Below are 13,601 nucleotides of genomic sequence, written 5' to 3' on the forward strand. Positions count from 1 at the left end.
GCTTGCACTTCAGCTGCGGGTGACGAAATGATACAAAGTCAAGAGAGGGGAAATTAATGGAAATCAATTAAACGCAAATTGATCTGTTAACACATCCCGCTATTATGGAACATGTGGTAAAGGAGCCGTCCTTTCTCAGAATAACCCTCATACGACTAAAAGCTCCTTGTTCACTGCTTGAGATGATTACGTTCTTGTTTTATTCCAACTGAGCTTTAGTGATAACTGACTGACATCAGTAAAGCAAGTCTGTCACATTACACTTATCAATGTCCTTATATTTCACCTACAGCATAATACGTACAGTATACTGTATCTATAATGTTTGCATTTCAGGTTAATTTCATCACATAAAATTTAGGAGACAGAAAAACTGAAATAAAGACAGATAGAAATATAGATGGACTGAGGTAGGTAGTCATGTAGGTAGAGGGGCAGAGACGGACATTGACAGACACAGTAAATAACTATCTCCAGATGGCAATAGAAAAATATTACCTTAATCATCGTCATCCATTTTCTCTATTATATATTTTATTCAACCTTCATCTTATTTTGTTCTTCTTGACATTAAAAAGGGTTTCTCAGGACAATTTCTTGGCGTTGCCATTGACTTCACGGGCAGACAGAAAGTCCATGATGAGCTGAGCAGCCTTCCGGGGTCTCTCCAAGACGACAGAGTGACCGCAGTTGTCCAAAAGTGTCACCTGACATTCAGGGTGGACCTCCTGCAACACCGATGCTCCAGAAACATCAACTACCTGTAGGGGTGGGGCAGATAAAACGGTTAGAAATGTATTTTCTGCTGTCAGACAATTTGAACACATTCCATGTAAAAATGTGACATTTTCTTTCCTATGGAAAGAGTACACTATCCTCGGAAATTTACTTGTTTTCAGCTACAGTCAAAACCTACTGGTCATAATATTCAAGCAACACTAAACGCAACAAGGACAAATATGCATAAATCTATGGTTTCCAACCTGACTGACTTAGTGTATTATTTGGTGGTATTAATCATTATTAAAGCAAAACTCAATTTGTGTTTTCAGCATTAGAATGAATCATTAGCCTCATAGCATAATTGCCAAAGGGTGCAGTGACACCGAACTTTGATTCTACCTATGCGGCGGATTCTGCCAATGCTTTTCAATGGGAACGGAGCGGTTTGTTGCCATTTGCGGATTTCTGCAAAAAAAATACTCTGTTCCCATTGAAAAGCTTGAACTTCCCTATTGCTGGTAGCCTACGACTCCAGCAAGAAATATGATGCCATGTTCATTGCCTGTGATCTTTGCTGAGAAGAACAACCTCATGGAAGTGATGTTTGACAATTCTTCATTGTATAACAAGCAAAATCGGTTAAAGCAAGTAATGCAAGTCTAACGTGCATCATGATGCACAGAGGAAATTGGAGGCATATCATTTTGTCCTTCATAAAAGTCTAACTGATTGGTCAACTACATAGATTATTACACATGCTGCCAGGTTCTATTTGTCTCATTGCTGGACACCATTGAACTGTTTATTAAACACTTTTTAGTACGTTTCGTTTTTAAAACAGGGAGCAGAACATAGATGGAGAGTTCAGGGGACAGTGTGCACAGGAAGCATACTCAGAGCATACCACCCATTCAGACATAGGCCCTATAGTAGACCCTAGTAGAATGACGTCCATCTAGGTCCGTGCAGAAGTCATTTTGTGGACACCCTGAGAAACACTTTTTATAGAATTATTGCCTCCTGAGATTAATTTTATATCGTCTGCATTTGTGGTCTGTTTTAGATGCTGTACATTCGCTGATGACAACTCTGCACCTCCCGCACAAGGACATCAGTTTGATCGGGAGAGAAATTACACTTCATGAGAAGTGCAGAAAATACCAAAAGTTGTTGCAAAGTCGTTGACTGTGCTTCATGCCAGTTCAGCCGTTTACCCAAAATAGCACACTTTGGGTGTGTGTGGCATTTTTTCCCCCTCCTGGTTTCCCGTTATCTACTTCCTGGGAAACAGAAAATGCCTTGGATAGGCATTCCCATAAATCACGCTTCCTGGGATTAAACCCTAGTATGAACCTCATTCTCACAAAGAACAATAGGCTTGGTGAGTAACTGTAGTGCTGTGTTTCTGTAGTGAACGTGGCATAAAGTACACCCATTTCGTGTTCCAGTTCAGCTTCCCATAGCTTCGTTTAGTTCGCTCGGCAGCAGATTTAAACCGTAAAAAACATATGACACCCTTATTTGTGATCGTACAAATCTGCTGCCGTGCCAATCAAACAAAGCTATGGTAAACAGAACCGGAAGAGGAAACAGATATGCCACCTTTTGGAAACCCAGGACTAAAGTGATGCACAGAGCCTACACTATATGGATGTCTTGCGCTTTGGCTGGGGATTTAACAAATGCTTTGTTACCTGATCGTGTTTCCCCCAGATAACCTGGAGGGGTGCTGTGATCAGGTGCAGGTTCTCCTGGAGAGAATGACGAGACTTTTCTCCTACAATCTCCAGAAACACTGGTGCGCGCGCACACACACACACACACACACACACACACACACACACACACACACACACACACACACACACACACACACACACACACACACACACACACACACACACACACACACACACACACACACACACACACACACACACACACACACACACGTCAGTAGTACCAGCAGTATTAGAAGTAATAACAGTAGTAGTAGTAGTAGTAGTAAGAAGTAGCCCTCACCTTCTCTGTAGAAGTCATTGTTTGGGACCCGTACATCAATGAGTCCCTGTAGAATCTGTGGAGGAAAACAACAGCATAATGTAATCACGCTTCTCTTTAAACAAACTACTCTGTAAAAGTACTAGGAGTACCAGTGAAGTGGTGATAGTTATAGTACTAGTGGTAGTACTGTAGTAGTACTGTACCTGTTGAGGAATTTTGAAGCGTACATAACAGCAGAGTTTCAGCATGTCTTCCATCTCTTGCGTTGTGGATGGGATCAGTGGAATATCTTCTACATTTTGACTTTGCTCTAACTCCTTCAGTCTCTTCACAAACGCACTCTCTGTGGGGTACACCAACCCTGGGGCAAAATACAAGAAAGCAGCTATTCATTAAAAGCAATAAATGGCTCCTCCTAACCATCTCAGTTCACAGCAAAACAATTAAAACCAAAACCATCAATATCAGCACAGCACAGCACTGCATTTCAAAACAATTGACCATAATCTATGTAGGAGGTAATAATAAAGTTTGATTGATTGATTGAATCTGTTTTATATTTAAATAATAATAACTAATAAACAGGATCAAAAAGTGCTTTACGCAAGGTAAAATACAGCCATAACAACAACAAGCTGTCAAGTAAAAATAAAATACTACACTACAATGAACATCAATAAAAACAAATAGCCTCAATTGAAAACCATTGAAACTAATTAAGACAAACATAAACATATATAAAAGGAAATAAATGTGGATGAAAGAGGCAATAGAAATAAAGGCCATGATATAAAAGTAGGTATTCAGAAGTGATTTAAAAGATGACAACGCTGGCATAAGCAGTCTATGTGGTTGCTTAGGGCCACAACCACTAAGGGGGAGCACATGATCAGCCCACCCCACCCCCCCACTTCTTTATATATGTAATTATGTTATGTATGCCCATCCAGTTATCAAAGAAGACGACATTTCATGTAATTTTGTGCAAAGCTGACAGATATGTTTTTGTCTGCCAAGTCCGCTAATGCCAGACGGTGATAACCAAGCATATACAAGTATGTTTAGCCTTGATAAAAGTGACAACAATCTATGCAGATGTGAGCATGCAGCATCTTCTGACACACATCCAGTACCTTTAATGTTAGTAGTCCATAGTATGGACTGGAGAAATAGTATTTGTTCATGAGTTAAACACTGGAGTACTTGCATTTAAAAATACTAGTATTCAAAAATGCATTTCTTTTCAATATCAACACATTTCTGTATTGTTTTCACAATGCATTTACAGAACCTAACTCTCTGGAATGCCCTGACTTGCTTATATAACTAAACTAGTAAGCGTATAGAAACCCCTATAAAACTTCTACTCCTAGTCCTGGGTGAAGTAACCTGCAGAAGCCTGTCATAGTCACAGAAATTGTTCCGGCTAATTGCGAGACCTGTGAACATTCCCACCCTTTCTTTCTTCCTGTGACGTCTGCTCCTGTTCAGCCATCTCTGGTGATGGTAGATCAGCTTTATTAATAATGTCCAATGAAGTTAGTTGTCTGCTCTAACACCTTCCTGGCACCTAGGGCCGGCCCAGGTTTTAGGACAACCAGGAGAGCCCTATCATATATCTAACAATGTAACTGGAAGCCTGGTCGTGCAAGGCATTGAAAGTCATCAGTAAAATCTTAAAATCAATCCTGAAACTCACCAGCAGCCAGTGAAGCGACAAGCGAAGATGGGATGGGTGTAATGGTCGTGTTTCTTAGAATTGGTTAATAATATAGCTGCAGAATTTTGTCCCAGTTGAAGACGAGAAATAGCCATTTTACTGAGCCCAGAGTAGAAGAAGCTGCAGTAATCTAAGCGTGACGAAAGCATGAATGATCTTTTCAAGGTCTGCAAATGATAAGAATGGCTTAATATTGGCAATGTCTCTCAGTTGGAAGAAGCATGATTGTACAACACTTGTCACTTCACACCCAGATTGCAGGCCGCATTCTAAAAGACAATCGATAAGCTGCCATGGTGTGACTGGAAGAACTGAATGCGTTTTATTGTCTAGATCTCTGCCTTTCTGTTATTTCGTTTTTTATCTCAACTAACAGATAAATTGATTGGTTGATACAGGTGAGTCAATACAGGTGATCTGTCTGGGGTATTACTGTACCTGCAGGACAGATGAGGGTGACTCCTGACAGTTGAGCGGAGAAGCGGGCAGCGTAGACCCCCGACACGTTCCCCCCCATGGACGTACCGACCAGGTGGAATGGACGTCTGTTTAGACGGACGCTCTGTACAAACTACAGAGACAAACACGTGTCTTAACTTTATTCTATGATGTGTACTAAAACAACGACAAGGACCATAATAATAAAAATATTAATAATAATGAAAATAAAGTCAAAGGAAGGAAAGAGGAGAGAAAAATTGTCCACACACAAGTGCACGCATGCACACACACACACACACACACACACACACACACACACACACACCTGATGTATACGTTTGACTTGTCCCTCTATGCAGTAATCTTCAGCATTTGTCCTGCTGGTCCCTTCATGTCCAGGCATGTCCACACACACAACATGCTGGCTCCTTGGTAGGTACTGTACACAAAAACACATAAATATTATTAGTACTCCAACTGCTCCCTCCTACATTATGAACTTTTATTACATTTAAATGATTACATTATGAACCGTTATTACATTATTAGCCGTTATTACATTATGAGTTGCAACACCCACTTGCTTTAAATGCCTGCAATTTACTGGTGTATTTATTTTTGGCATCCTGTGAGAACAGGTGCCGATTTTGAATGCCGACATATTTTGTACTGTCAATATCATGTCACCCAACCATGTCAGAATGCCTGCATTGTTATTCCATCACGTGTCACTTTACTGCTACCATTATGACAGTCAGTGTTGCCATGTCTGCTTATTATAAGCGACTTTCTTTCAACATTTTATTGAAAATAGCAGATCTACAAGCTCACAATGCGTTGCACCTGAGCCTGTAGATCAGCTATTTTCAAATAGCTGATGTATATACGTTTAAAGTGCTCATTGTGTGCCACCAGGTGGCCACAATAACCTACCTGACCTGGCAGAGACCTGTGCTCCAAGGAGCACTTTTTCTAGTTGTCTTTTGTGGTTTATACATGTTTTTTTTTAATAGTAATCATCATGCATAATGCCTCTATACAGTAATTGCAATCTACATAGACATCTTCTAGGGTGTGGGTGTCATAATAATGACTGGCATTGTTCACACATGAGATCCACTTGCTATCAACCCCAAAAGGGAAACAAGTGTGATCGTTTACACCAGTGGTTCCCAAACTTTTTAGCTTGTGACCAAAAAGAGAAATGTGATGTCTCCCCGGGATCCTAACCCCGATCTCCACAATGCGTTGTGAGCTTGTAAATCGGCTATTCTCACTTCCGCTTAAAAGTTACATTGTGGAATTCATTCATTCATATTCATCACAAATTGTTTGAATTTCTTTCTTATGTATAAAAAAAAGGGGGGGGGGTGACCCTATTGCTGCTTGACCACAAATGTTTAGAATGTTATTTAGATAGCACGTCGTTTAGACAGATTCTAGGTTTGATGTTTACCTGATATCCTAGTTTCTTTGAAGCACCACAATGTTCTCTTAGCACAGGATTCATGTTATTTACTCTAATGTTGCACCTCTAAGTCGGTCTGGATAAGAGCAACTGCTAAACGGTCAAACTGTAAAATTGTTATGGGTGCGTGGTCGAGTCAGTGATACCTTGACCATATGGAGCCACATGTCTTTGTTTGCTGAGAAGCCATGCAGAAGCAGGAGTGACGGTGTGGTTCCCCCTGGCCTTCCACGGTGGGAATAACAGAACCTGTACTTCCCACAATAAGCATAGTCTACTTTCAGACCCAGCCTACGCCTCCAATACCTACAACGGAGAGAAGAGGAGAGGAGCATTCACTTGTACTGATTCATGTAATGTAAACGTATCTAAAAGTTGGTTCTGGATTTGTCACTTCCTTCTTCCCAGATCTTTCAAGGATCACATGATGTGGCAACCCGGGAGCCAGCGAACACAAAAACGTTAATAAACAGCTGACAATTGGGGAAAGCGAAAAACGGGCTTCGCTGTTCCGTGAACATGGTAATGGTCAATGGCTGTGTGCAAATGCAGATCAATTGCTCCAGCCACTGAGGAGAACCCGGCAGAACAGATTTGGGCTCACCACCCTCACAGAGCTTTGGTTAATTATAGGAGGATGTAATGTAATAATGTAATGTAAAGGATTATTGTAAGGATGTGTTTCTAATGTAATTCAACCACCAGGGGGCACTGTGACACCTCATAGGCAGGTCAAAGTCAACTACATCATGACTCAGCAACACACAACCCTCTGTGTGTGTGTGTGTGTGTGTGTGTGTGTGTGTGTGTGTGTGTGTGTGTGTGCGCGGTGTGTGAACTTGGGCCATCCATCTTCCAAGAGGCCTCTTTTACTGTCTAATCAAAGTCCACCTCCACATTACTCCTGTATGAGTGTGAGTGTGACACACAGGACATGAATCCTGGTCAAGGGACAATTTGAGCAGGGGTCATTATGATTTAACATCTTAGGAACTGATACCATATGACTCCATCACATTCTGTTCATCAGAGTGGTTATTAACATCAACACTGAGAGCCAACTGGCTGAGCTGTGAGGGAGATGGTCTGTGTAGGAGCGACGGAATGTAGGACAGCTGAGAGGGATACAGTAATTATTTTATGAGTGTGTATTACCAGTTATAAACCTTGATGAGGACAGCAGGGTAGAGCATAAAGGAAGCGATGAAACCCAGGATGGGGAGTGCAAGGGTACTCCCTGCTAGCATTAACATTTTAGCCACATCCATGTCCATCGCTCCAGTCTCCTTTGAGAAAAACACACAGTGAATTGTTTTAATAATAATAATAATTAGTAGTAGTAGTAGTAGTAGTAAATGCATAATATAAGCAAATAATGAACAAAGAAAGAGAACAAATGCAGACAAAACAAACCAAAGTTCCAAAATTCTCGACTTTACAAAGTCACTTTACGAAAACTCACTGGTACTTTAACAGGAAAAAGTGTCTGATAAAGCTTATCACCAATATCCCTATGTAGCCTAATAATAATGCACCTTTTAAGTAGCTCTGGATAAGAATGTCTGCTAAATGCCCCAAAAAATTGCAAGTTTTTATTTACATATTTATTGCCATTTCTTTCATTTCCTACTTTTCTTCCACTGTGGGACTTACTCTTTGCCTGCAGAATACACATGTATACATGATCTGTACAGTTGTAGTTCAAGAGGAGATATCCTTGTGCATGGCATTATTCAAGGGTCATTTTAAACATATATTTCAGCAATAAAGCCCTCAGAATTAAATTAACATTGAGAACTTTACCATGTACTTGTTGTTTGGCATGTTAGCATGATCACTCACTTCATCAATGTCATATAGGCTACTGATCGCTGCATAAAGCTACAGAGACCTGCTAATAATTTAATGCCATGGATAATAACTGGTTCAAAGGCATGTGTTCAAACATGGTCAATTCACCTCACCAAACCCATCATCAAAGATAGAAAGTAACTCATTACAGTAGTACTGTTGTTGATGTAATTGGCTTTTTCTCGTTCTTCTACTTTTTTTGAGTACACACATTCTAAAATCAGTAATTCTACTTACACTTTTTACTGTTTAGATTTTAATTCACTCAACAACTTTTAGAAAGGCAAGAATTACAGAGTAACCCCTGTACACAGTTATGCTGTTATGGCCCAATCAGGATGGAGGCTTGGCTGGCATGAGGTTTTGAAATTGCGCCACTCTGCCACATGACCATGAACCTAAGTAGGAACTGTAGGCCTACTCAGTCAGAATAGTCAAAATAGCTATTTTTGTACTTTGACTTGATTCGTTTTCAACACGATTACTTCAACTCGAGTCATATATTGTGAAGTAACAGTAGGCCTACATCTACTACTTGAGTAGGGTCATTAGAAGGCTACACGTTCCACCTTCCCTTGGCCAAGTTCCAACCTACATCTATTTGCCCTGCAGGTGGGCTGTGTTGAATGAGTGTTGAGTGTGTGTGTTCTGTCATAATAACTGCAGTTATGCAGCGAACATATTAAGCTAACAGATTCGTCAGGTTCACAGGCTAGCATTCATCTCCTTTGATGTTGTCCTGTTTGTTTTGTTTCCCCTCACTCGCACGCACGCACATACCAATGATGACAGCGGCTGTTTGACGCTGCTGGGAGTCTCAGGACACAGAAACACTTACCTGTCTCTTGTCTTTCCTTCGGTTTCTAACGGCAGGTTACGTCAGTCCAACTCCAGTGTTCCGTGTAAAAATGTCGCTTACATACAATACAGTACATCCCACTGTAACCGCAGTCGCACAGCGAGTCGATGTGTTACACTAAAACTGGACATCTATAGAATTGTGTAACGGGCCGGCACAGGTCAGTTCGTTGTACGCAGGTGGATGGCAGGGCAACCTGTTTATATGTTCTTAATTGATCTGGGCTTTATGTGAAATCAGTCTGGTACTCAGGCTTTTTATGTGTTGTTATTGTCTGTTTTGTAGCTGTTTTTATATGGACCTCTTGTGTCTGAAATAAAGTGTATACATACAACCAAGAACCTGTCCTGATTGTAGCATGAACAATACATTTGAATAAATAAAAACATACATACATACATGAATTCACACACACACACGCACGCACGCACGCACTCTAGTCTTCAAACACCAACCCCACTGATCCCAGACTGACAGTTGGTAGCCCTGAAACATGACTGTCATACCATGACAGACGAGCGTCATGCGATGCGAACCATGGCTAGCCAGTTGGATGCTATTTTCTGAATGGCAAAGGGAAAAAACAGGGGAAACGCTGAGCCACAGCGACCTCTAGAGTCACAGAATTCGATGGCTCACTAATTTGGTTGTAAACAGCTGTTTACGACGTTAATGACGAAAACCTTTTCATCTGTTTCAAAGGGGAGGGGCAATAATTGTTCTGTACGGCATCTGAAAAGGCCGACGGTGGTTCCTCACGCAGCTGTAAGTAATCACAGAATCACAATACATCATGTTATGTTTACTGACTGAGCAGACTGACTGTAACTGTCTGACTGAGAATACTACAGTACGCTATTACTGCCAAGCTGTACAGGGTAACTGCAGATTTAGGCTAGCTAAGATTTAAAACCTTTACAGACTTAAAACTTAGAAATGTGTTTAAGACCAATTTATTGGTGGCATTTAATGTGTGTTGATTAAATATTTTGTTATTACTGAACAACAATGGCTTGCTATTATAATATCAATGTAAATCAAGCTAATTATTCCAGATACCCCTCATTTTACCTAAGGTCAAAACATCCACATGCCTAGTACCTTTGATTGGCCACATTCAATAGCAATTATTTTATTATTAGAAAAAAAATACAAAATTGTACTTCTGTTTATTTGCATATACAAATGGTTAAAAGTGTTTCAAGTGATTCAAGTAGAAAAACATCAAAAACATAACAAATCAATAAGGAAGGAAAGGAACAGCGGTCCATACAGGTGCCGCTTGTTCCACATGGACCTACGACCAAGCACATAGTTCACAATATGCACATGGCACAATAGCACACCACATGTAATATACCAACATAATATACATCATATATACAGTTTTGACAGACTTAAAGTGAATTACTAACCAAACCTCACACCCATACAAGATAGCTGATCAGAAAGCATTCATTAACAAGCATGCCATTTTCATCACAATATTACTCCAGATATTTCAGTTTTTCAGTCAGCCTTTCTCTTGATGTTGCCAGAAGATGTTGCCAGAATAAGTGTCATTAGCATTAATCTTAGGAAACCATCGTCCCCACCCGGTTGTTTCATCTTTTAGATGAGCATGTCGACAAACATCACAAACAGGAAGCAGGATGTTGGGGATCCTTGCCTCACTCCGCTGGACGCTGTTATTGTAGTGGAACCCAGGATACTTGTTGTCACACTGTACATTGACATCAGAGCCAAGATCATAGTAACTCCACACCCCAGGCTGTATAAGACCGTGAACAGTTTTCATCTTGGAAAAGTCTATGAAGGCAAGGCAACATACAGTTGCAGCTTCTTTCTGACAATATGTCCAATTATAAGCCTGAGTGCCACAATATGTTCTAGGCAGCTTCTTTTAGGTTGAACTCCTAACTGCTCTCGGAATGGCGTATACCAGGACATCAGTCTGTTATTAAGCATATAGTCATAAACTTTTGCTGCACTATTGATCACACTTATCCCCCGGTAATTGTCACAATGAAGTCGGTAACCTTTCTTAAATAACATGATAATTCTAGCAGGGGCCCAGCTCATTGGATGCTGAAAAATGTCCCTTCTGTTAACCTTTAGTAGTCGAGCCTAAGTAGAATAAACACACTCCACGGGCCACTGTCATCTACTACATCTACTGACAGAACAATGACTTTCTGATTAAACACAACAGAGTGTAAATGTGGTACTAAATAAGATTAATGAAACTGTCAGTGCAACGTGCGATGTATGTAAAAGTGGTCATGAGAGCTTTTCACATCATTTTTTGGACTGCAGTGAATTAGTTGTCTTCTTTGATTTAAAAAATAATCTGTTGAAATTACATTGGAGTGTGGAGTTGGATTTAGAGGAGGGGTGGAAAAAATTGTTTTTGTTTTTGAAAAGAGAAAAAAGGAAATTTGAGTTTAATTAATTTTGTTTTGAGTCATGCCAGACTTGCAGTGGTTTTTCAACGGAATTATGCAAATTTTGAGGACCGAAAGGTGAAAATTAAAGAGTTATTGAAGTCTATAATGAGGGGGAATACGGGGTTAATTTGTAAATATGGAGGGAAAGGAGTTAAAGAGTTTTTTTGTGGGTGGGAAGGGAACACATTTATTCAAGAAGGGGAGGCGGGAGGAATTTTGTTTAACTGGTAAAAAGAAGGTTTTGGCTGTTGTTGATTTTGTCCACTTGAGGGCGACACAGACTGTGGGTTGATTTCTATGGTTTTTAATAAGGAGGGAGAAAGAAAAAAAATCTCTTGCTGAATCTCACTGCTGAACAATGTCAATTCTGACTTTTAGCAGCCCAGCCTACAGTAAGTAGAATAGAGGAATAAACACTCCACAGCAGGCCACTGTCATCTATATAAGACCTACCGGCCCTTGTGCTGTTGCTTACGGCCATACCACCCTGAACACGCCCGATCTCGTCCGATCTCGGAAGCTAAGCAGGGTCGGGCCTGGTTAGTACTTGGATGGGAGACCGCCTGGGAATACCAGGTGCTGTAAGCTTTTTTCATTTGCCACACTGAATGAGCAATGGTCATTTATGAATGCAGCACTAACTAAGAAAACGGCCCTGCTGAACAATGTCACTTCTGACTTTTAGCAGCCCAGCCTACAGTAAGTAGAATAGAGGAATAAACAGTCCACAGCAGGGCCACTGTCATCTATATAAGACCTACCGGCCCTTGTGCTGTTGCTTACGGCCATACCACCCTGAACACGCCCGATCTCGTCCGATCTCGGAAGCTAAAGCAGGGTCGGGCCTGGTTAGTACTTGGATGGGAGACCGCCTGGGAATACCAGGTGTTGTAAGCTTTTTTCATTTGCCACTCTGAATGAGCAATGGTCATTTATGAATGCAGCACTAACTAAGAAAACGGCACTGCTGAACAATGTCACTTCTGACTTTTAGCAGCCCAGCCTACAGTAAGTAGAACAGAGGAATAAACACTCCACAGCAGGGCCACTGTCATCTATATAAGACCTACCGGCCCTTGTGCTGTTGCTTACGGCCATACCACCCTGAACACGCCCGATCTCGTCCGATCTCGGAAGCTAAGCAGGGTCGGGCCTGGTTAGTACTTGGATGGGAGACCGCCTGGGAATACCAGGTGCTGTAAGCTTTTTTCATTTGCCACACTGAATGAGCAATGGTCATTTATGAATGCAGCACTAACTAAGAAAACGGCACTGCTGAACAATGTCACTTCTAACCTTTAGCAGCCCAGCCTACAGTAAGTAGAATAGAGGAATAAACACTCCACAGCAGGGCCACTGTCATCTATATAAGACCTACCGGCCCTTGTGCTGTTGCTTACGGCCATACCACCCTGAACACGCCCGATCTCGTCCGATCTCGGAAGCTAAGCAGGGTCGGGCCTGGTTAGTACTTGGATGGGAGACCGCCTGGGAATACCAGGTGCTGTAAGCTTTTTTCATTTGCCACACTGAATGAGCAATGGTCATTTATGAATGCAGCACTAACTAAGAAAACGGCACTGCTGAACAATGTCACTTCTGACTTTTAGCAGCCCAGTCTATAGTAAGTAGAACAGAGGAATAAACACTCCACAGCAGGGCCACTGTCATCTATATAAAACCTACCGGCCCTTGTGCTGTTGCTTACGGCCATACCACCCTGAACACGCCCGATCTCGTCCGATCTCGGAAGCTAAGCAGGGTCGGGCCTGGTTAGTACTTGGATGGGAGACCGCCTGGGAATACCAGGTGCTGTAAGCTTTTTTCATTTGCCACACTGAATGAGCAATGGTCATTTATGAATGCAGCACTAACTAAGAAAACGGCACTGCTGAACAATGTCACTTCTAACCTTTAGCAGCCCAGCCTACAGTAAGTAGAATAGAGGAATAAACACTCCACAGCAGGGCCACTGTCATCTATATAAGACCTACCGGCCCTTGTGCTGTTGCTTACGGCCATACCACCCTGAACACGCCCGATCTCGTCCGATCTCGGAAGCTAAGCAGGGTCGGGCCTGGTTAGTAC

At 41.5% G+C, this 13,601-nt stretch overlaps 1 protein-coding gene across 1 annotated transcript; it reads right to left on the reverse strand.

Annotated features, from left to right (window-relative positions):
• Nucleotides 1-526: 526 nt before the first annotated feature.
• On the reverse strand, nucleotides 527-9,153 carry LOC311048326 (monoacylglycerol lipase abhd6-A-like). Its single transcript, XM_084061551.1, has 9 exons — nucleotides 9,046-9,153; nucleotides 7,512-7,642; nucleotides 6,503-6,662; nucleotides 5,214-5,327; nucleotides 4,886-5,018; nucleotides 2,931-3,088; nucleotides 2,746-2,800; nucleotides 2,418-2,518; nucleotides 527-761 (listed from the first exon to the last, which is right to left on the reverse strand). The coding sequence occupies exons 2-9, from the start codon at nucleotides 7,628-7,630 to the stop codon at nucleotides 585-587; spliced, it is 1,017 nt and encodes a 338-aa protein (XP_083917677.1). The 5' UTR covers nucleotides 7,631-7,642; nucleotides 9,046-9,153; the 3' UTR covers nucleotides 527-584.
• Between the last annotated feature and the right edge of the window lie 4,448 nt (nucleotides 9,154-13,601).

Source organism: Gymnoscopelus microlampas (genome assembly GCF_963454915.1).
Source record: "Gymnoscopelus microlampas genome assembly, chromosome: 7".
In the NCBI taxonomy this organism is placed as follows: domain Eukaryota; kingdom Metazoa; phylum Chordata; class Actinopteri; order Myctophiformes; family Myctophidae; genus Gymnoscopelus; species Gymnoscopelus microlampas.